The 25,280-nt window shown below is 44.6% G+C and overlaps 1 protein-coding gene across 1 annotated transcript in view; it reads right to left on the bottom strand.

The window, feature by feature from the left end:
• Positions 1-25,280, bottom strand: part of CSTF3 (cleavage stimulation factor subunit 3) — a 208,140-nt gene that overhangs the window by 6,955 nt on the left and 175,905 nt on the right. The window contains exons 16-18 of the mRNA XM_030200638.1: positions 24,689-24,758; positions 10,642-10,837; positions 1,559-1,712 (exon numbers count right to left, since the gene is read on the bottom strand). Of these exons, the coding sequence (XP_030056498.1) occupies positions 1,559-1,712; positions 10,642-10,837; positions 24,689-24,758 (420 nt within the window). The remainder of the gene's footprint in view (positions 1-1,558; positions 1,713-10,641; positions 10,838-24,688; positions 24,759-25,280) is intronic.

The following is a 25,280-nucleotide window of genomic DNA, read 5'->3' as shown; positions in this document are numbered from 1 at the left end:
TTTGATGTTATTCTTCTTTAGCAGTTTTCCTATGTGATCTGTCACTCCTTGGACATAGGGTAGCAGTACAAGTTTTTGTTCAGTTGCACTGTTGTCATAAGTACGTAAGTGTTGCCATACTGGGACAGACTGAAGGTCCATCAAGCCCAGCATCCTGTTTCCAACAGTGGCCAATCCAGTGGGGAAAATCCACTGCTTATTTCTAGTATTGTACTATTCCGGCAAGATCCCAGAACAGTTCAATACTAGAAAGCAGTGGATTTTCTCCAAGTCCATATTATGGACTTTTCTTTTAGGAAGCTATCCAAACCTTTTTTTAAAACTTGCTAAGCTAACTGCTTTTACCACATTCTCTGGCAACAAATTCCAGAGTTTAATTACATGTCGAGTGAAGAAATATTTTCTCCGATTTGTTTTAAATTTACTACTTTGTAGCTTCATTGTATGCCCCCTAGTCCTGAGTGGTTGTTGGTTTCATGGGTTAGGTTGTTCAGAAACCAACAACTACTACTACTATTTATCATTTCTATAGTGCTACAAGGCATACGCAGAGCTGTACAACAACTACCAACAACCATTTGATGACAATGCTGCAACAAAACATAAAAAAAATTGTATTCTTCCATTTAAAAGGATAGGTTTTGGACTGTTGTATTACAAATTGTTTGCAATAACAGAAATCATTAAAACCTCATTTTTTTGTTTCTGGTAACTTTAATCACCTTTTCCCAGAGAGGGTCAAGGAAGCTCATATAAAAATTCAAAGCGGGTGTAAAGACATCATTATTTACTCAGGCTTTTCCTTTGTCTTAAAATCTTTATATGAGAGGCCTTACTCTAAACATCCTTGAAAATGACATGTTCCCTATGTGTAAAAGTTGCATGTGGGTCTCTAGTTTGAATTATTATGACCCATTTATCTTTGTGAAATGTCAACAATGCTGTCTCTCAATTTTCTGATAGTACTGATCGCTGTAAACCTTTTTGATATTATTAACTTAAAGAGTGGCATGTCAGATTTTTTGAATAAAGATATAAATTCATGCACTTAATAGGTGCATAACTGTTAGCATCTGTGTTATGTAATTGCTCCTTATCTGGTAAGTGAAACCAAATATTGGGGGCCTAAGTTTCTAGAAAAAATGTGCTCAATGTAGGGTCTCAAGATTTGATCTGCAACCCAATTGGGTTTTTGGGATTTTCATAATGAATGTGTATGACATTGATCTATATGCACTGTTTCCATTGTATGCAAATATATCTCATGCATATCCATTGTAGAAATCCTGAAACCTGTCTGGGTTGTGCACCTCGAGGACCAACACTGAGCACCCCTGGCTCTAAGGAGAAGCAATAATACAAGGATGTTTTCTTTCCTGCAGAATTGGTTGCAGAAGCAATGTTTTATTCTGCCTTGCTCTGAATTATCATAGGCAGCTGTGAAGTAACCACAAGAAGGCTGGACTCAGTAAATCTTTCTCCTGTTTCCCCTTTTCTTCTTTTAATTTATACTATGCACTTTGCATGTAGTTATAATCCAAAAGAAAATTTGACTTACGAGCTAGATGTCTTGGCTGATAAGGGATCATCTGGTTTGTGTCTGGCTTTGGATACTCTGGTTTTCTATCTAATTCATCCTTCATTGTGGGTACTATAGAAGGGGCCACAACAGGATCTGGAATTATAGATGCTAGTTTGGCACGTGAAACATCCTGAAAAGAGAGAGAAAAATTATGTCTACTGTAACCTGGGATACCATACTTTGGGGGAAAAGTGCTGAGTATGTTACAATTTGTCATAGTTTATTTTTCACTATAGATTAACAGTTCAAATCTGAACCACAGCTGGGATCTGACAACATGAGCCTTCATTCACACTGGGGATTTTCCCCCTATCTTATATCCTCTTCAACAGACACAATCTGGTCACTGCAGTGACAGCCTAAAGCCAGAAAACAGCATGAAAGTGAGGATTCAAATTTACCTTCTCCCCTTGACACTCTCTGTGACCTTGAGCAAGTCATTTCATATTCACGGCCTCAGTTAAAACTTAGGGCCTCATTTACTAACATATATTAACCACTTAATGCACACTAAGGAAAAATTTGGTCTTACTGCTAATTTTCTTTCCTTGCGTTCAGCCAGACCAGACCACAGATGGAGAAAGAGGCCAATGAGCTGCAAAGCTCTGTTCTATAAAAGGCACTGTGTAACCACAGCTCACTAGTATTCCTGTATCAAAGTGAATGTGGACCAATAAAAAAACAAACAAACAAAAAAATGAAAAAGAACCACCTTTAACAAAAATACGGAGAAGAGAATCCAGGGCTCTAAATCCTTTTCCTGGGCAGTGACTCCTAATATGGAAGCTTGCATTGTGCAACTATAATTTGGGTTCCTCTTCCCTACATGCATCACTTTGCACTTGATCACATTAAATGTCATCTGCCATTTGGATGCCCAGTCTCGTAAGGTCCTCATGCAATTTTTCACAATCTTCTTGTGATTTAACAACTTGGATTAACTTTCTGCCACCAGCAAATTTGATCACCTCATTTGTTAATCCTGTTTCCAGATCATTTATAAATATGTTACAAAGCAGCAGTCCCAGCACAAACCCCTGGGGAACCCCAGTATATACCCTTCTTCATTGAGAATACTAACCATTTTGCCCTACTCTCTATTTTCTATCTTTTAACCAGTCCTTAATCCACAATAGGACACTGCTTCCTATCCCATGACTTTTTAATTTCCTTAGAGTCATTCATGAGGTACCTTATCAAATGCCTTCTTAAAATACAGATACACAGTATTAAGCGGTTCAACTTTATCCACGTTTATTCTCCCTTTCAAAGAAATGTAGCAGATTGGTGAGGCAAGATTTCCCTTGGTTAAATCCATGCTTATGTATATGCTCTGTAATTTTGTTCTTTATATTAGTCGCTCCCATTTTGCCAGCACCAGCATCAAGCTCTCTGTTCTCTAATGTTCTGGGCCACCTTTGGAACTCTTTTTAAAAATTGGCATTACACTGGCCACTCTCCAATCTTCTGGTATCACACTTGATTTTAAAGATAAATTACAAATTACTCTGCAAGTTCATTTTTTAGTTATATCAGTACTCTCGGATGTATACCATTTGGTCCAGGTGACTTGCTACTCTTTAGTTTTCCACCTTCCTTTTCGATCCTATTCTATCTCCCTCTGACTTATCACTAAATACCATTTCTGGCATGGGTATTTCCCCCAAATTTCCTCAGTGAAGACCAAAGCAAAAATTAATTTTGTCTCTCCATTATGGCCTTGCCCTCCCTGAGTGTACCTTTTACCCCTTGATCATCTACCGGTCCAACTGATTGTTTTACTGATTTCTTGCTTTAAAAGTAGCTTTAAAAAGTTTCTATTATGTGTTTTTACCTCCAAGGCAAGCTTCTTTTCAAAGTCTCTCTTTGTCTTCCTTATCAGTGTTTTTCATTTGATTTGCTATGCCTGACACTGTTTCCTATTCTCTTCAGTCGAATCCTTCTGTTTTCTGAAGGATGTTCTTTTAGCTCTAATAGCCTCCTTCACCTCACATTTTAACCATGCTAGCTGTTTTTTGGCCTTCCTTTAATACATGGAATACATCTTCAACCAACTTCAACTAAAGGTTTCCTTTAACAACTAGTCTTTCACATCATTCTTGAGGACGTCTGGCCCATTTTTCCATCTGTTTTGATTCTGTGACATTGGATAGCTTCGTTGCATGATATGCTTGCTTCAAGTTCCATGACCAAAATAAATTTTAAAGTAGCTCATACTCTTCTGTGTACATAGGGTTACAAAACTATTTCTAAACATTTGGGATTTTATCCACTGTCAGTCTACAAATGGAAAAAAGTTGAAGACTACAGTGACTCTACTCAGGATGACAAGATCATCCCAAGAGCACACTGGAACATGATCAATGAACTCATTAAGAACCCCATATTAACATCTGAAGGTTTGCAGGTCTCTTTTGCTGCAGCTGACATGACCAATACATCAATTATGAAGATGCAATTATGAAGATGGAGGTTACATCAGAGAAACAAGCCATAAATTGAGAAGAGGTATCAAATTATTACAGGGAAACAAAAAACACAGAACTCTTCCTCAGTAGGTGAGCATTTCTTAAAGGAAGAACACACCCTTAACAACCTGATAATAAATGTGCTTAAAGGAAATTTCAGGGGCACACAAGAATAGAAAACTTTCAAAATTAGAATGATCACTGAGACGGATACAAAAGAACTCAGTAGAGATGTTGGCACTTTCACCCATTATCAGATATAGGGTCTTTGAACTATAACAGCCATTCCCAACCCAGTCCTCGGGGCACACCTAGTGCCATAGGGTTTACAGGATATCCACAATGAATATTCATGAGTTAGATTTGCATGCAATTGAGGCAGTATATGCAAATCTGTCTCATGCATATTCATTGTGGATATCCTGAAAACCCAGTGGGGCTAGGTATGCCTCAAGGACTCGGTTGGGAATGGCTGAACTATACATTTTTAATGTCTTATCACCTCTGTCTATCCCTCCACCCCCTTTCAGTGAATTGTACTAAAATATGCAGACAATTTAAAGCCTAAATGAGTTTGTACTATTTAAACTGAGTCTAACTGCATTGTTTTTCACTGACCTGATTGACAAGCTTTTGAGAGATACTCTAAGATACATTACTATTTTCCAATAAAAAAGTATCATGTACAACTTGGTTGTTGAAACTCTTAAAATTCTATTCTTATGATCTCTAAAACTTATTAATGTTGTCCTTAAAAAAATAAATAAAAAGGAGTATGACTATAAAATGAACATTCTGCCAAGGTTCAGGAATCTTGAAATATTTAATTTAACTTAGCGTCTGGAAAATTCCCAAAAAGCAGCATGAGATGCTGCCATGCTTATAGTGAATTTGGTCCAGAACTTGGACAGGGACTTTCTTAGGTCCAATCATAAAGATCATTTGTTCTATAATATGAAAATTAGAATGTGCCTTGATGTTGAGCAAGACCACTCAAAGCGAGAGGAAGAACTTTCCTTTGCTGAGGCTAGCCACTTATAGCTCAGTGCTTTGTTTTGGCTTAATCGGCCAAAGAATCTATATTGAAACTTTACTATAGATTAGGAATCGTGTCTTTCAGGGGTGATATGAGTTTTAGTGTTTCCTGATGTTTCTAAGTGGATACAAATGCAGCGGAAAATGTTTTTGACTTTTCGTCAATTAGTTTGGGATTTAGGAGCAAACTTCCAATTACGATTTCCCTGTAAATATTTTATTTCCTACCAAGGAAATAGATATGTTTTTTATGAACCATCACAGTTGCAATATTTCCTTGAATGTAAAGGGGTCTCCAGACCTGCTTCTATTCCCCGTTAGTAAGGTCCTATGAATTTATTAGCAACATGTTTTTTCTCTCTCATTTTCCTACTTATCTAATTTCCTTATATTACTCCAGCCTCCTATGAATTTACTAATATCTTGGTTTCTCTTCCATCTTGTGGTCTGTAGTATATATATTATTTCATTTGTTATATAGTCTAGTACAATTTGTATACTGGATATTATTTTCTGGATTGATATTCAAAGTTTATATTTTGAGTGCATTACTTAAATGCTAATTAAAAGAAAAAACAATATAATGTCATTGTACTAGTTACTTTCATTCCCTGGAAAGAAAGTCATGCTTCCAACAGCATCACATCAACTTTGCTTTAGGATAAGTTTGACATTATAAACTTAGAAAGAAAACTTGGCACAGTCCTCATCTCCTGTCATATTCTGTTTTTTTATACAAAGGATGCCACTCTATTTTATAATCAAATGCAAATACTTCTTTTTTATGGTTAATTAGACTTGCTAAATCACTTGATTTATGCAAGAACACAGAGGTTTACAATAAAAATGAGAATCAGAAAGGAACGCCAATATTTAGATTGGAAAGAACACTCAGCCAAGTACAGTCACTCCAGAGACAGGTACCTGGGATAAAGGAAACCATTTAGTTTCCCTGGGACAATGCTCTAACTGCAGTGGTAGAAAGTGAAGATACTTACCTGTAGCAGGTATTCTCCGAGGACAGCAGGCTTCATATTCTCACAAGTGGGTGATGGTGATCTGTGTCGCTTGGTCCGGCATTTTGCCAAAGCTAAAGAGAGAGCTTTGTGGAGTGTGAGCCACGCTCCACCGTGCATGCATGAGTGCCTTCCCGCCCGTTGTGCGAACGCGGTCTCAGTTTAATACTATAGCAAAAAATAAAGTAAAAGTATTAAAGGAGACAGCTCCAAAGGGAGGTGGAAGGGATTGTGAGAATATGAAGCCTGCTGTCCTTTGAGAATACCTGCTACAAGTATCTTCTCTTTCTCAAAGGACAAGCAGGCTTCTATATTCTCACAAGTGGGGAATCCCTAGCATCCAGGCCCACTAAAAACAGCAAACATTGGTCAATTGGGCCTCGCAATGGTGAGTACATTATGTAGATTAACCTGAAACTACATATGATCTGAATGAGAGTGCAGCCTGGAACAGAATAAAATGTGCCTAGGAGGGTGGAGTTGGATTCTAGACCCAAAACAGATTCTACAACACTGTCTACCCGAACCGACTGTCGCGTCGGGTATCCTGCTGAAGGCAGTAGTGTGATGTGAGTGTGCAGACTGAAGACCACGTCACAGCCTTGCAAATTTCTTCAATGGAGGCTGACCTCAAGAGGCTACCGACGCAGCCATGGATATGACATTATAAGCAGTGACATGACCCTCTAGGGACAGACCAGCCTGGGCATAGTGAAGGAGCTGCAATCTGCTAGCCAAATTGAAACAGTGCAGTTCCCAATGGTGATTCCCATCCTGTTGGAATAAAAAAAAAAAAAATGCTGGGCGGACTGTCTGTGGGGAAGTGTCCACTCCATGTACTAGGTAAATGCTCTCTTGCAATCCAAGGTGTGCAAGCTGCTTTCACCAGGATGGGCAAGAGGTCGGGGAAAGAATGTTGGCAAGACAATCGACTAGTTCAGATGGAACTCCCAACACCACTTTTGGCAGGAACATAGGGTGCGTGCAGAGGACTATTCTGTTGTGATGAAACTTAGTATAAGGTGCATCCACCACTAAGGCCTGAATTTCACTGATCCTATGAGCTGAGGTAACAGCCACCAAGAAAATGACCTTCCAAGATCAAGTACTTCAGATGGCACGAATTCAGTGGCTCAAAAGGAGCTTTCATCAGCTGTGTGAGAACACTGGTGGAGATTTGACAGGGGGCTTTGACAAAAGCAAACCTCTCATGAAGCGAACAACTAGAGGCTGTCTAGAGATGGGTGTACCTTCTGCACGTTGATGATACAAACTAATTGCACTAAAGTGAACCCTTATGAAGTTGGTCTTGAGACCAGACTCTGACAGGTGTAGAAGCTATTCAAGCAGGGTCTGTGTAGGGCACATAAGGGGATCTAGGGCCTTGCTCTCACACCAGACAGCAAATTTTAAAAGAGTAACACCTCTTAGTGGAATCTTTCCTGAAAGCCAGCAAGACCCACGAGACACCCTCCGAAAGACCTAAGGAAGCAAATTCTAGGCTCTCAACATCCAAGCTGTGAGCCAGAGACTGAAGGTTGGGATGCAGAAGTGACCCTTCATCCTGTGTGATGAGGGTTGGAAAACACTCCAATCTCCACAGTTCTTCAGAGGATAATCCAGAAGGAGAGGGAACCATATCTGCCTCAGCCAGTATAGCATAATCAGAATCATGGCTCTGTGATCTTGCTTGAGTTTCAACAAAGTTTTTCCCACTAGAGGTATTGGAGGATATGCATACAGAAGACCTGTCCCCCAATTGAGGAGAAAGGCATCTGACTCTAGTCTGTTGTGGGCCTGAAGCCTGGAACAGAACTGAGGGACCTTGTGGTTGAGCTGAGTGGCAAAAAGATCCACCAAGTGGGTGCCCCACACTTGGAAGATCTTGCGTGCTATGCCCATGTTAAGAAACCACTTGTGAGGTTGCATTATCCTGCTCAGCCTGTCGACCAGGATGTTGTTTGCGCCCGCCAGATAGGTGGCTCAAAGAAGCATGCCATGGTGGCGAGCTCAATGCCACATCTGGACAGCCTCCTGACACAGAGGGCAAGATCCGGTGCCCCCCTGCTTGTTCGTATATGTTGCAACTTGGTTGTCTGTTTGGATGAGAACAATTTTGTGAGACAGCCGATCTCTGAAAGCCTTTAGAGCATTCCAGACTGCCCGAAGCTCCAGGAGATTGATCTGTAGATTAATTTCCTGAGCCAAGATCCTCGAGTGTGAAGCCCATCTACATGAGCTCCACATCCTTGGAGAGAAGCATCTGTCGTCAGCACATTTTGTGGCTGAGGAATTTGGAATGTCCCAGAGTCAAACTGGATCGAATGGTCCACCACAGAAGGGAGCATACAAGCTCCGGGGACACTTGGATGACATCTTCCAGACTTCCTGTAGCTTGATACCACTGAGAAGTTAGGGTCCATTGAGCTGATCTCATGTGAAGATGTGTCATGGCTGTAATGTACATTGTGGAAGCCACGTGCCCCAACAATCTCAACATCTGCCGAGCTGTGACCTGCTGAGAGGCTTGAACCTTGGACGTGAGTGCAACTAGATTGTCCGCACTCCTGTCTGGGAGGAAGGCTCAAACCATTTGAGTATCGAGCTGGGCTCCAATGAACTCTAATCTCTGAGCAGGGCGAAGATGGGACTTGGGGCAAAATGGTAGAGACTATTATAAAGAACAAAATTACAGAGCATATTCAAAAGCATGGATTAGTGAGACAAAGCAACATGGATTTAGTGAAGGGAAATCTTGCCTCACCAATCTATTATATTTCTTTGAAGGGGTGAACAAACGTGGATAAAGGCAAGCCGGTTGTTATTGTGTATCTGGATTTTCAAAAGGCGTTTGACAAAATACCTCATGAATGACTCCAGAAGAAATTGAAGAGTCATGGGATAGGAGGCAGTGTCCTACTGTGGATTAAAAACTGGTTAAAGGATAGAAAACAGAGAGTAGGGTTAAATGGTCAGTATTGTCAATGAAGAAGGGTAGACAGTGGGGTTCCCCTGGGGTCTGTGTCGGGACCGCTGGTTTTTAACATATTTATAAATGATCTAGAGATGGTAGTAACTAGTGAGGTAATTACATTTGCTGACGACACAAAGTTATTCAAAGTTATTAAATCTTGAGAGGATTATGAAAAATTACAAGAGGACCTTACGAGACTGGGCATCTAAATGGCAGATGACGTTTAATATGAGGAAGTGCAAAGTGATGCATGTGGGAAAGATGAACCAGAACTATAGGTACGTAATGCAAGGTTCCATGTTAGGAGTCACCAACCAAGAAAGGCATGTCAGCGTCGTTGTTGATGATACGTTGTAACCTTCTGCTCAGTGTGCTGCGGCGGCTAAGAAAGCAAATAGAATGTTACGTATTATTAGGAAAGGAATGGAAAACAAAAGTGAGGACGTTATAGTGCCTTTGTATTGGTCTATGGTGCGACTGCACCTCGAATATTATGTTCAATTCTGGTAACTGCATCTCAAAAAAGATATAGTGGAATTAGAAAAGGTACAGAGAAGGGTGATGAAAATGATAAAGGGGATGGGACGACTTCCCTATGAGGAAAGGCTGAAGCATCTAGGGCTCTTCAGCTTGGAGAAAAAACGGTTGAGGGGAGATATGATAGAGGTCTATAAAATAATGAGTGGAGTGGAATGGGTAGACGTGAATCTTTTGTTTACTCTTTCTAAAAATACTAGGACTAGGGGGCATGCGATGAAGCTACAAAGTAGTATATTTAATATGAACCAGAGAAAATTTTTCTTCACACAATGTGTAATTAAACTCTGGAATTCGTTGCCACAGAATGTGGTAAAGGCGGTTAGCTTAGCTGGGTATAAAATAAAGGTCTGGACGGCTTCCTAAAGGAAAAGTCCATAGACCATTATTAAATTGACTTGGGGAAAATCCACTGCTATTTCTATGATAAGCAGCATAAAATGTATTGAACTTTTTTGGGATCTTGCAAGGTATTTGTTGCCTGGATTGGCCATTGTTGGAAACAGGATGCTGGGTTTGATGCACCTTTGGTCTGTCCCAGTGTGGCAATACTGATGTAACATAAACCCTAGCACGACAGGCGGGAAGGCTTTCACACTCCACAAAGCTCTCTTTTTAGCTTTGGCAAAATGCCGGACCAGGTGACGCGGATCGGTGTCACCCACTTGTAAGACTATAGAAAAGCCTGCTTGTTCTCGGAGAATAATATGACTTCAATGATTGCTTAAACTGTTTCAACCTTTTTATCTGGACAAATATTGAACATGTTTAATTTAGAACTTGTATTAATATCCAGACTGAGAAAAAAGGTGCTTCTGCTCTTAATTTTTTAACACTGAGGATCATGAATGAACCTATGGGCTAGAATTGTATTTGCTACCTTGGGCCATGCACACTGGGTTCATTTTTCACTTCAGTCTAGCTGGAGTATTGACTACTGTTAATGAGATGACACCATGTAGTTGAACCAGAAGAGGCTTCTACTTGTCTGCATGTATAGAAAGAATCCCACTTCTGCTCAGTACATACCTTGTAACCAAGAGCTTTAAGTTCACTTGCAGAACAGGGATACAAATCCATAAATTTGTACCTATCCACCAAAAGAGCTGTTTCCTTCCCATCATACTCCTCTTTGAAGGCAGTGAACCGTCGCTTTTCCACTTTCAGTATACTAGCCAAATCACCAATATTACTTTCAAAAGCCAAGAATCTGGCCCAGATTTCACTGCAAAAGAGAACAAGTAAATATGGTAAGTGATTGGGGGAAATATATATGTACTATTATTTTCAGTATTGAAGCTCTATTAATCTACTGAAGAACTACTGTACCATAAAAACAATTCCTAGTATGATCTGGTGGTCCCAATTCAAACTCTGCGAAGATAGGCATGTCAGTATATTCTAGTCAGTATTTCTGAATATTGCAAGTAACATTTCTGTATTAAAAGGTGAATTCTATAAGCTGGTGCCTAACTGTAGGTGCCCACAGCAGACTTCAAGCATGTGTGATTGGTGTCACTAATTGAAAGTTTCACGTGTAAGCAGTGTGCGTAATTTTGGAGGCGTGTAGTCAAATGATGCACATGGCTTATAAATACTACCAGATGCACATGTTACATGGCACACAAAGGTACGCCAACTTATGTCATGTCAATGGCAGTTGTAAGTTGGAAAGTCAAACTTTCAGTGCACCTTTGCGTTAGTATTGTATAACAGCTTAAGTGCACCCAGAAGCCATTACAGAATTAGCACTAAGCGAATGTCATTCTGGTGCCTACATCTTGGAAACATTTATGCAATTCCCCTCTAAAAGGGCAATTCTATAATCTAGGCGTTGGTGTTTATGTGCCCCCTTGCATGTGTAAATGGCTAGAAAACAGCAAGTTACTCACCTTTAGCAAGATGCTTATTCTGACTAATGGCTGATGTCACCGACAGAGCCCCAGTGCAGAGACACTCCCTAACATTTTATTTCTAGAAGCTTTTAGAAACATCCTACCGTGCATGAACACGCAGTCTAATATAATAGCTGACAGTGGGTGGGGCATTCAGAATGAGCATCTAGCTGTCCTTGGAGAACACTAGCTAAGGGTGAATAATTTTGCTTTCTTTAAGGACAAGCAGAATGCGGTATTCTGACTGAAGGGAATCCCTAGTTATCAGGCTGTCTGAAAAGAATAAGGGGAAAGATGTGGTCTACAATAGGCAAGGCCTAATGAATAATGTAGGAACTATAAACAATAGTTGTAATGGTCTTTCCCCCCCTTCTCCCCCCTCCCAAAGGATAGTCTGGAACTGAAACAAATGGGCCCGAGGGTGGGAGCAGGGGGACAGTTGGCCCAAGGTACAAATAAGTACTTGTATATAATATGTAAGCCGCATTGAACCTGCTATGAGTGGGAAAGCGCGGGGTACAAATGTAACATAAATAAATAAATTCTGAAGGACTGTCTGACCAAACTGGCTGTGGCAGTAATGAGATATGAATATGTCAACTGAGGACCATGTTGAAGCTTTGCAAATCTCCTCTACAGAGGCTGATCTCAGATGGGCAACTGACTCCGCCACGGCTCTAACATTATGAACAATATGACCCTCCAGAGTCAGCCCAGCTTGGGCATAAGTGAATGAGATGCAGTTTGCTAGCCAACTGGATGGTAAAATTATGTATAATCATACCTGATAATTTTCTTTCCATTAATCATAGCTGATCAATCCATAGACTGGTGGGTTGTGTCCATCTACCAGCAGGTGGCGATAGAGAGCAAACTTTTGCCTCCCTATATGTGGTCATGTGCTGCCGGAAACTCCTCAGTATGTCGATATCAAAGCTCCATCCGCAGGACTCAGCACTTAGAGAATTACACCCACGAAGGGACACTCTGCCCAGCTCACCACCGCCGAAACGGGGGAGGGGAATTAACCCAGCTCATCCCCACACAAGTGGGGGAGGGGAATCCGTCCAGCTCATCCCCGCGGAGCGGGGGAGGGACACCACACCCGCCGATGCGGGGGGATCTGGCTTATCCTGACAACCGCAACCGCGGGAGGAGCTGACTGACCCTAACACCGCCGAAGCGAGAGGGGTACAAAGCTGCCCTACAGCCGCACGAAGCGGGAGGGAGTGCCGGCAGAATTTTAAGTCTCAATCCAGCCCCGTAAAACGGAGGGGAGAGGAATGCAGCAGCTCACTGTAACACAAACTCGTCTTAACTCTTGAAGAATCCAAGTGAAAAAACACGAAGTCTTTCTGAAGTAACTGAAGACTAAACTTGAACCTGAAATGCAACCAGAATAAAAACAGTACAGATATCTGGGAGGGGCTATGGATTGATCAGCTATGATTAATGGAAAGAAAATTATCAGGTATGATTATACATAATTTTACCTTCCATATCATCAAGCTGATCAATCCATAGACTGGTGGGATGTACCGAAGCAGTACTCACCCAGGGCGGGACATTGAAATCCCTGACCTCAACACTGAAGCTCCAAACCGGGCCTCCGCCCGTGCAGCCACAGTCAAACGGTAATGCTTGGAGAATGTATGAGCCGAAGCCCAAGTTGCCGCCTTGCATATCTCTTCCAAGGAGACGGATCCGACCTCTGCCATCGAGGCCGCCTGAGCTCTCGTGGAGTGAGCCTTCAGCTGGATAGGCGGCACCTTCCCCGCGGCCACATAAGCCGCTGCAATGGCTTCCTTGACCCATCTTGCCACTGTAGGCTTAGCAGCCTGCAGACCCTTACGAGGACCTGCAAACAGGACAAACAGATGATCCAATTTCCGGAAATCATTGGTCACTTCCAAGTATCTGATGATGACTCGTCTCACATCCAGATATTTAAGAGCAGAGTACTCCTCTGGGTAGTCCTCCCTACGAAAGGAAGGGAGACAGAGCTGCTGATTCACATGGAAGCGAGAAACAATCTTGGGCAGGAAGGAAGGCACTGTGCGAATAGTCACTCCTGCCTCAGTGAACTGCAGAAAAGGCTCTCGACATGAGAGCGCCTGGAGCTCGGAAACTCTTCTGGCTGAAGTGATAGCCACCAAAAAGACTGCTTTCAACGTCAGGTCTTTCAGAGATGCCCTCGACAAGGGTTCAAAAGGCGGCTTCTGCAATGCTCTTAGTACCAGGTTGAGATTCCACGCAGGCACCACTGAGTGCAGAGGAGGGCGCAGGTGATTAACTCCCTTGAGAAAGCGCACCACATCTGGCTGCGAAGCCAGGGAAGCACCCTTCAGGCGGCCCCTGAAGCAAGCTAGAGCCGCTACCTGGACTTTAAGGGAACTGAGCGACAGTCCTTTCTCCAGACCTTCTTGCAGGAACGCCAACACTGAAGAAATTGGAGCAGTGAAGGGAGAAAGTGAGCCTGCTTCACACCACGCTGCAAATATACGCCAAACCCTGGCGTAAGCAGTAGAAGTAGAGCGCTTCCTCGCTCTTAGCCTAGTGGCGATGACCTTGTCTGAGAAGCCCTTCTTTCTCAGACGCTGCCGCTCAATAGCCAGGCCGTAAGACCAAAGGGGGAGGGATCCTCCATCACCACGGGACCCTGATGTAACAGGCCCTGCTCCACTGGCAGCCGCAGAGGATCGTCGACTGAGAGCCTGATCAAGTCCGCATACCAGGGACGTCTGGGCCAATCCGGACCCACCAGGATTACCCTGCCGGGATGCTTTGCCACCCGGTCTAGCACCCTGCCCAACATGGGCCAGGGCGGGAACACATAGAGAAGCTCTTGAGTCGGCCACTGTTGGAGAAGAGCATCTACTCCCAGGGAGCGAGGGTCCCGTCCTCTGCTGAAAAAGCGCGGCACTTGGCAATTGGCCGATGACGCCATCAGATCTAGGCTCGGCTGGCCCCAGCGCTTCGTGATGTCCAAGAACGCCTGAGCAGATAGCTGCCACTCTCCGGGCTCCAAGGTATGGCGACTGAGAAAGTCCGCCTTGACATTCATGACTCCGGCAATGTGGGCCGCTGACAGCTGCTCCAGGTTCGCTTCTGCCCACTGGCATAGATTCATAGCCTCCTTGGCTAGAGGGGCGCTCTTGGTACCTCCCTGGCGGTTGACATAGGCCACAGCCGTGGCATTGTCCGACAGGACCCGTACAGGCTTCAACACCAGTACCGGGATGAACTCCAAAAGCGCCAACCGAATGGCTCTGAGTTCCAGGAGGTTGATAGACCACTTTGCCTCTGCAGGAGACCAGAGCCCCTGCGCTGTCCTTCCCAAGCAGTGGGCTCCCCAGCCCGACAACGAGGCGTCCGTCGTGACGACAATCCACTCTGGGGTCACCAGAGGCATTCCCGCAGACAACTTGTCTGTCTGCATCCACCAGCTCAGCGCCTTGCGCACTGCTGGGTCCAAGGGAAGGCGCACAGCATAATCCTCCGACATCGGAGTCCAGCGCTGCAGCAAAGAGTGTTGAAGTGGTCTCATATGAGCCCTGGCCCAGGGCACAACTTCCATCATGGCCGTCATAGAGCCCAACAGCTGCACATAGTCCCAAGCCCGAAGGGGAGAGGCTACTAGGAACTGGTCCACCTGAGCCTGAAGTTTGACAATCCGATTGTCTGGCAGGAACACTCTGCCCACTTGGGTGTCGAATCGAACTCCCAGGTACTCCAGGGACTGAGTCGGGCGCAGCTGGCTCTTCTCCCAGTTGATGATCCATCCCAGGGAGCTCAAAAGAGCAACTACCCGGTCCACAGCTTTGCCGCACTCTGCATAAGAGGGGGCTCGGATCAACCAGTCGTCCAGATAAGGATGGACTTGTACCCCTTCCTTTCGTAGGAAGGCCGCGATGACCACCATTACTTTGGAAAAGGTCCGCGGAGCAGTAGCCAACCCGAAAGGGAGGGCTCTGAACTGGAAGTGTCGTCCCAGGACTGCAAAACGCAGAAAGCGTCGATGAGGAGGCCAGATGGGAATATGCAGGTACGCTTCCTTGATGTCCAAGGATGCCAGGAACTCTCCTGCCTTCACTGCCGCTATAACAGAGCGGAGAGTCTCCATGCGAAAGTGCCGCACTTTCAAGGCCCGATTGACCCCTTTGAGGATCGAGGATAGGCCGGACAGAACCTCCTTTCTTTGGTACCACAAAGTAAATGGAGTAACGTCCCTTGCCAAGCTGACTTTCTGGCACCGGAACGACCGCGCACAGGCGGATCAGATTGTCCAAGGTCTGCTGCACTGCCACAGCTTGACCGGAGACTTGCAGGGAGAGAGTACAAACCCGTCTTTTAAGGGTCGGCAGAACTCTAGTTTGTAGCCGTCTCTGATGACTTCCAGCACCCACGCGTCTGAAGTTATTGTGGTCCACTCGCCCAGAAACGAGGACAGCCGTCCTCCAATCTGCACTGGGGCGTGGACCAAGACCCCGTCATTGGGTACGAGACCCTGGGGGAGGACCGGAGGGAGCACCTCCGGGACGGCGGTCTCTGCGAAAGGAATGCTGCTTGGGGGAGAAATTCCTCTTGAAGGAAGAGGGGGCAGAGGAACCCGACTTGCCCGGGCGGTACCGACGGGCTTCCTGCAACCGTCCTCTGGAGGTACCGGGACGAGTACTAGCCCGAGCCCTGACCTCTGGTAATTTCTTGCCCTTAGACGTGCCGAGATCGGTCACGATTTTGTCCAGCTCGACCCCAAAGAGCAGCTTGCCTTTAAAAGGCAACCTAGCCAGGCGGGATTTAGAGGCGTGGTCAGCAGACCAATGTTTCAGCCAAAGCCACCGCCGCGCAGAGATTGTCTGAGCCATGCCTTTCGCTGAGGCCCTCAAGACATCATACAGCAAGTCTGCCAAATAGGCTAAGCCCGATTCCAGGGCCGGCCAATCAGCCCTCAAGGAATGATCCGAGGGGGAAGCCCGCTGCACCATAGTCAGGCACGCCCTGGCCACATAGGAGCCGCAAACTGAGGCCTGCAAACATAAAGCAGCCGCCTCAAAGGACGACCTTAAGGCCGCCTCCAATCTTCTGTCTTGGGCGTCCTTTAGGGCCGTGCCACCTTCCACCGGCAACGCCGTTTTCTTAGTCACCGCAGTGATTAAAGAATCCACGGTAGGCCACAGATAGGCCTCACGTTCACTCACAGCCAAAGGATAGAGGCGGGACATAGCCCTAGCCACTTTAAGGCTCGCTTCTGGGACATCCCATTGAGCCGAAATTAAGGTGTGCATGGCATCATGCACGTGGAAGGTTCTAGGCGGGCGCTTCGTCCCCAGCATAATGGCAGAGCCAACAGGGGCTGAGGGAGAGACGTCCTCCGGAGAGGAAATCTTCAAAGTGTCCATGGCCTGTAACAACAGGTTGGGCAAATCCTCTGGGCTAAAAAGCCGCGCTGCAGAGGGGTCATCCGCTCCATCCGAGCGGGGATCCGTCTCCTCCAAGGAATCCGCAAAGGACCGTTGGGAGACCTCAGACACGCTGCCCTCATCTACATCGGAGGAGACAAATTCCTCCAAGGCCTGGGAATCAACCCGAGGGCGTTTACCTCTGGGAACCTCGACCTCTTTACCAGACGAGGGAGCCGGGGCAGCGTTGTGCATGAGGAAGGCCTGATGCAGCAGCAAAACAAACTCAGGGGAGAAACCCCCCAGACTGTGCACTTCCGCAGCCTGGGCAACAGCCCTAGACGCACTCTCAACCGGCGCTCGCAATAGCGGGGGAGAGACATGCTGCGCATCCAAAATGGCGTCCGGCGCGAAACTCCGCGAAGGAGCCGCGCGGGAAGAATGGCTCTTAACTTTAGCCGCTTCTGTGCCGTCGCCCAAATTAAGGGCGTTCATGGCATTAATGTCTCCAACCTCAAGGGCGGCCCAAGAAGAAGCCGTCCGAGCCGCGTGGCCGGCCAAGATGGCGGAGGCGAGGAGCGGGGGATGGGCGTTTATGGCGGGAAAAACCGCCACGCCGGAGGAAGGACCGGGACATTCATCGGTCACGAAACTGTCACCCAACAAGGGCGAATCAGGCTTTAAGACCCCCGCATCCCCTCTAGAAGCGCTCAAGCGACCCGGGGAGCGACCCTTTGCGCCCTCGCCCTCCGATGCCATATGCCACGAGGAGAAGAATCGGGGAACCCCCTGCCCGCTATAAAAAGGTAAAAATTACCTGCTGTCCGCTCCGAGTTGTAACGACCTGATGTCCCAGTGAGTAGCTGCAATAGACGCTTAAATAAACGTCGAAATAAATGCCTTTAAGGACGTTCAAAATTTTTTTTTTTTTTTTTAACGGAGCCAGCGGGAGGGAGGAGAAAAGGAGGGACCTGGCACCACCAGGTTTGCACTTGCTCAAAAGAGCCCTCAACCCCAGGCACTCAACAAAACCTAAAAATTAGGCTTGGAGGCCTAGCCAGAGCTGCTGCTGTGTGTGACCACCACCTGCTGAGATAGAGAACATACTGAGGAGTTTCCGGCAGCACATGACCACATATAGGGAGGCAAAAGTTTGCTCTCTATCTCCACCTGCTGGTAGATGGACACAACCCACCAGTCTATGGATTGATCAGATTGATGATATGGAATGTGCATTTACCAATGGTAGCTCTCAAATCTGTTGGGGTCAAAAGAAACAAAAAGGTGGGTGAAGGCTCTCTTCTAATCTAAACGATGAGATTGTTCTCTTGGGTTGACTGAGGATTTTTAGTAACATCAAGCCCCTCATCCAGTAACAATTAAAGGCTGTACTGAGATGGATTTACAGTCTACACAGTGATAAGCTCCAATTACATTAAGGCAGTGCTTCCCAAACCTGGTCCTGGAGGCACCCCAGCCAGTCAGGATTTCAAGATATCCACTCTGAATACTCATGAGAGAGATTTGCATGCACTGCCTCCATTGCATGCAAATCTCTCTCATGAATATTCATTGTGGATATCCTGAACACCTGATTGGCTGGGGTGCCTCCAGGACCAGGTTTGGGAACCACTGCATTAAGGATAACTCTTACAGAGTTGTTTTTTTAGATCAGAATCAGAAAGATGTAGAAGGTATTAATACAGTTTTTGTGCAAGACATGAAAGAAGATCTATTCCCTTTCTCTCACACCAGACAGCAAACCTTATCTACTTGAAACTATAAGACCTAGTGGAATCTCTCTTGGAAGCGAGCAAAACGTGGGAGTCATCTTCAGGCAGGTGTTAGGAATCAATCTCTGGCCTCTCAATATCCATGAATGTGAGGGATAGTGACTGAAATTTGAAATGCAAGAGAGATCTCTCGTTCTGAGTGATGAAAGTCAGAAAGCATTCCCGTCTTCACAGATCCTGGCAACCTGGTACCAGGAGAATACAGAACCATATCTGTTGTGGCCAAAATGGGGCAATGATAATCATGGTTCCCCTGTCTTGCTTGAGTTTCAATATTTTTTGTTATGAGAGGTATCACAGGATATGTGTGCAGAAAGCCCTTTCCCCAACTGGTGAGAAAAGCATCTATGGCTAGTCTGCTGTGTGGTCTCAGTCTGGAACAGTAGATCTGCTGAGGGGGTGCCCCACAGAGGTCTACAGAAGGGGTGCCCCCCTTTCGGAAGATCTTGCAGGCTACACCCATATTCAATGACCACTCGTGAAGTTGCATGGCCCAAATGCCTGTCCGCCAGACAATTGTTCTTCCATGCCAGACAGATGGCTTTGAGAGTCACCCTATGAGAGGTGGTCTACCACCACATTGTAACACTTCCTGATAGAGGAGGTACGACCCTGAGAATCCCTACTTGCTGACATAATACACAGCAACATAATTGTCTGTGAATGAGAACAACTTAATATAGAAGTCGATCTCTGAAAGCCTTCAGAGTGTTCCATATGGCTAGGAGGTTGATCTGGTGTTGTCTCTCCTGAGCAGACCCACTGCCCCTGGGTGTGGAGCCCATCTACCTGAGCTCCTCAGCTTAGATTGGATGCATCTGTTGTCAGTGTGTTGTGGGGTGGAGGAATTTTGAATGGTAGTCCCCTGGCCAAATTGCTGCAAATGAGGCACCAAGATAAAGGCATCCTAAGGGAAGGAGTGACAGTGATGACATCTGTTAGGTTCCCGTGTCATGGGACCATTGTGAAGATAAAGTCCTAAGGTCTTCCTGCAATTTTTCACAGTCCACATATGTTTTAACAACTTTCAATAGTTTTGTGTCATCTGCAAATTTAATCACATCACTTGTCGTTCCGATTTCCAGATCATTTATAAATATGTTAAAAAGCATCAGTCCCAGTACAGATCCCTATGGCACTCCATTATTCACCCTTCTCCATTGAGAAAAATGACCATTTAACCCTACCCTCTGTTTTATGTCCAATAACCAATTCCTTTTTTTCCCCAGAAATTTTATTGATTTTTTATATAACTAATCCACAATAGAACACTGCCAGCTATCCTATGACGCTCTGATTTTCTCAGGAGTCTCTCATGAGGGACTTTGCCAAAAGTTTTCTGACAATCTAGATACACTACATTCTGAAACAACTCTCCCCAAAAAAATGAATGTCCAAGTCTCCCTCCAGAGGAGCACCAAGGAATGAGTCTTGAAGCTCTTGGTTTTTCTGAGAGAGTTTTGACCACTGTGGAATGGTGAAGAAGCTGCAGCTTCTCAAAGCCAGGAGTCTTTTGGACTCTATATAGAGTTGGCTTTCTTGTGTACAGGAAATACAGAGGGGGGAGGGTATCCCACTCTTTCTGTGTATTCCTAAGGATCCTGTTCACAGGCACTGTTGCAGCATTCTTTGGGGGGTGGCAGTGCAGGAGTCAGACTCGAGGATATCCAACAACATGGCCCTGGATTCATCCTCAGTTTCCAACTCAAATGGGATGGACTTGGCCATCTCCTTGACAAAATCAGTAAAGGAGAGCTCCTCAGGGGGATATTTTCTCTTTTTGTGAGGAAGGGAGTAGTCTGAAGGGAGACCAAGAGACCACTCCTTCAAAAGGACCTCTGGTTTAGAGTGCTGCACGGGAGCGGGGACAGCAGGAATCCCCTTCAGATCCATGGGGATGGACTGGAGTCCACGTGTGGATGAACCCATGTCCGAGGAACAACAAGGGTAAGTGACCTATGCTTTCCCGCCCTGCATATACCTGAAGTCATCCTGGTGGTCTAGTGGCTTGCTTCAGGGCAGGAAAGATCCCCACTCTTTCCTGCCCACTTCTGCTGATCCATCTCGCTGCTGCCACTTGTTTAAAATAGCTGCCAAGACTTCAAGCGGCGGCCTTGTGAGACTTCAGCACAGAAGCAAGCCATTAGACCACTAGGGTGAGCAGGTATGTGCGGGGAGGGCACCCAGGGCTGTAGGGGAGGAGGATGCAGAGTGTGGGTGCAGGAAGGAGAAGAAAAATGGAGCAAAGAGGTTAGATTGAGAACAGGAGACGATAAGAGGCTATAAAGCCCGATGGGTTGAAGTCAGTAGGCGGAGATTGCCGCCACAGTGGTTCACCCAAAACAATAGCAAATGATTTTTAGAAATAAGGGCCTACCTATGCATGGTCCATCTGTAAAAGCTTCCCGTATGTAGATACAAATATCATGTAATAACAACAGAATATCACTAAAACAGCTTCAAAAATTATTGCTGGTAGAAACAGCACTAATAAAGGCTGTGTTTTGTGTTCATTTTTCAACACTGTTCTATACAAAACACGTAATATATATCCAAATTTCAGTGAGGATATCCTATTTACTGATGGATTCATCTTAACTGTTGTAATCTGCCTTGGGAAACCTGGTGTTATAAAGACTGGAAGTAAAATTAAACTCTCCTTTCATTGGGGCACATGGAATCACATCTTTACCTCATCTCTTTTGTACAAATGGGTTGTTCTATTTTTAGCAAGTTTCAGGGACAAGTGGTTATCATAAGTCAAAATAATTAAATAAAATATTTCATGCAGATCTTGTTCTTGGTGGTTGGGGGGGGGGGGGAGAGCAAGGTGACTGCAGTCTACTCTGGTTTCTTCTCAGACACCCACGAGCAGTCCATATCAGACTCATTAAAGTACCACTTATTGGAAGTTTCAGTCTGCACCTGCTTCAGTATGCTGACAGGATGGTCAGACCCTGAGTGCTGGTGCCGAGGGACGGGTGACCTCTAGTGTCCCGAGGAAGCTTTCTCCCCCAAGGGACTAGATACCCTATGGGGCGTTGGTGTCAATGAATGTGCAATAGGTAGAGCATGGGCCTTAAGATGGGCTGACGCTCAGGTAGGTCTGAAGAAGTTGAAGCCCTCAATGCCTGTGCATCGTGTTGAATCAGCAAGCACCCCTCTCCTCCTAGATAATGACCTGGATCCACTCCTCGAGAGGAGCCATTGGTAAAGGCAGGGGATTCAGCTGATCTGTTGAAGTCATCGGGGTCGAATTAGTGGCCTAGTCCCAGCTCAATAGAGGCTGGTGCGCCCACTCAGAATAGTTAGAAAGTGAGCAGCCGTCTTAAGCAATTCTTGGTTATTGAGGATGTTGATGCCCTGGTGCTCTAGACGCCACGCTTTGAGGAGGACCGATGACAATGTTTCTTGGCCTCTGCCCAATGTACAGCATCAGGGTCCTTTAGCATCAACAAGGACGAAGTTGAATCTTTCCCTATTCTGGGGGTCAGATCAGACGATGCTTGATTCTGTTAGCTACTGACGATCAATGTTGATGCATCTCCAGTGTCTGATGCATGTCTAGGACTGATGCTACTGATGCAAAAGTTGATGGATCAGACTGCTTGGCACCAAAAATAAGTTTGCATTGCTTCTCATGACTTCTAACACTCCTCTTGGATATCTGCAAACAGAGCTTACAAAGAGGAGGATTATGGTAGGGCCCCAAACACTGCAGGCATCTGTTATGGGTGTCCATGAGAAACATGGTCCTGGAGCATCTGGAGCACTTCTTAAAACCACTGGAGTTTTTTGGGACATGGCTGGAAAAATAGCCAAGTATAATTCAAATGACTCGACATTGACAAAAATTCAACCCTGAATGGGATGTATAAGGCCTAAGTGCAGTGGTGTACCAAAGGTGGGGTGGTGGGGGTGGTCTGCCCCAGGTGCATGCTGCAAGGGGGTGCAGGGAGTAGCCACGCAGCTGTTGGCTCCGCCGGTTCCCTGCTCCCTCTTACGTTACTTCCTGTCCCAGGGCAGGGAACCGGTGGAGCCGGCAGCCACTCAACTGCTCCCTGCACCACCAGTAGGTAAAAGCGATGCACTTGGTGGGGGGGAGGGAAGTGGCGATCTGCACCCGGTGGCACAGCCAACCTAGGAACAGCACTGCCTAAGTGGGACAAGTAAGCTACAGCCAAAAAAAAAAAAAAAAGGGATACTAAACAGTGTCAACAAAAATCTAACTAGGACACTGAGGGGGAAAAAGACACTAGCCCTGCACAAGCATTTACACAGCAGAGCAAGTGGAAAATCCACAATAACCACAATGTGAGCTGTGGGGAGATCACCAAGATGTGATCTCTCTGCTCCACGGAAAAGACAAGACTGCCTGGTCTCACATGATGTCGCCAGGTGGGAACATGTGTGCATGTGCAGTAGGATGTTTCTAAGAACTTCTAGAAACAGAAGACTGGGGAACATCTCCATGTTGGGGCTCCATCAGTGATGCCGCCTATCAATCAGAATACTGCATCCTGCTTGTCTTTGGAGAATAGCACTTATGTTTATATTTTATTAATTAAAACCCACATTTATCTAAGGCAGGTAACAAAACAACATACACAATCTAAAATATAAACAAACAACAGACTGTTCCACTTACTCACATCCCTGCCACATTTCTGTGCCTGCTGTTATACCAGGTCCACAGCTGTTAACTGCAGCACATAAATGTTAGCTGGGTTATGCTGGTATTCTGTAATGGGTTCTTATCATGTGTTCTCAGGGTGCTTAAATAGAGGTGCCCCCTATATGCTTGAGAAGATGAACTTTGAAACCCTGTGGGAAGCCTTCGAGCTTGTGGGTACTTTGCACATTTTCACAGAGAAACTCTGTGCAGCATTTACCTTTATGCCCATCTTTTAGTATATCGTTTATCGTTTATTTACTATACCGTTTCTAATTGCATTGACAAAACAGAACGGTTTACATCTTTAAAATAACATATTATATTAAAAAAAACCATATAAGAAATCCATTAATTTGATAGAAAAGCACAGCAAACTAAAACATCCATTCTAAGAAATATAACAACAATGGGCAATCATTCATAACAAACTGTATAAACAAGCATATTATTTGTTAGTACATATTCATTCTGTCTGTTTTTCCCCTTTCATCCCAGATTATTATCGAATGTATCCTGAAACAGATATGTTTTCAAAAGTTTGCGAAACTGAACATAGGACTCTTCCAATCTAATAATTTTAGGAAGACAGTTCCAAAGAGAGGGAGCTAGAAAAAAAGAAAGCTGAGTTTCTAGTAGATTCCCATCTAGCCTTTTGTGGTGGTGGAATTACTAATCTGTTATCTGTAAGTGTTCGTATAGGTGAATATGGTAAGGTAAGATTAGCTAAATATGATGGAGTCAATGAATGAGTGGCTTTGAGGCATATTTTCAAAGCACTTAGCCTCCCAAAGTTCCATAGAAACCTATGGAACTTAGCCTCCCAAAGTGCTTTGAAAATATGCCTCTTTATGTGTCAGAGTAAGAATTTTAAATTTTATTCTGGCTTCAACTGGAAGCCAATGAAGATGATATAGGAGAGGTGTAATCCTATCGTATTTTGAAGCCCTGCAAATAATACGAGCTGCAGTATTCTGTATCATCTGTAGCCGTTTTATACTGATCTTAGTAAGTCCTGCATAGATGGCACTGCAGTAGTCCAGACGTGTTATAATATATGCATATGTTAAGGTACATAACGAAGCTTTATCAATTGAATTTCTAATTCAACACACTTATGGAAAGTATGTGCAGTGATTTAAAAATGCAATAAACAAGTATACTTTCTATCTCTCCACCTAATACTTTCCACTTTTCTATCTACTTATGGAGGTGAGATGGTCAATTTTTAAAATGCTAACAGGGATGCATCTTTATATATTCTGCATTTATTTATACACATACAGGGTTCATTATAGAAGTCCATGCAAATCTTACCCAGATTTCTCAGGGGCCAAACTTCCCGACGTTAGAACTCGTTCAAACAAAACTCGTGTATTGTTGTCCTCTAAAAGTCAAATAATTAGGAATAGAAAAATAGTCTTAATAATTAAAATTACATAATTTTTAAATGCACACAGAAAACTATGAACCACATTCCAAGAAACAAATATCAGAATTATGAGATTCACTCTGCAATAAAAGAATAAAAGCAAATCACAAGTAAATTTTTGATGTGCGAGCTTCTTTCAAATTTGACTTTGTGCCTTCCTAAGAAACTCATACAGTGGTGGAAATAAGTATTTGATCCCTTGCTGATTTTGTAAGTTTGCCCACTGACAAAGACATGAGCAGCCCATAATTGAAGGGTAGGTTATTGGTAACAGTGAGAGATAGCACATCACAAATTAAATCCGGAAAATCACATTGTGGAAAGTATATGAATTTATTTGCATTCTGCAGAGGGAAATAAGTATTTGATCCCCCACCAACCAGTAAGAGATCTGGCCCCTACAGACCAGGTAGATGCTCCAAATCAACTCGTTACCTGCATGACAGACAGCTGTCGGCAATGGTCACCTGTATGAAA

The sequence above is a fragment of the Microcaecilia unicolor genome, chromosome 4 (genome assembly GCF_901765095.1).
Source record: "Microcaecilia unicolor chromosome 4, aMicUni1.1, whole genome shotgun sequence".
Taxonomy (NCBI): Eukaryota; Metazoa; Chordata; class Amphibia; order Gymnophiona; family Siphonopidae; genus Microcaecilia; species Microcaecilia unicolor.
This window is presented reverse-complemented; position numbering and strand designations above follow the sequence as displayed.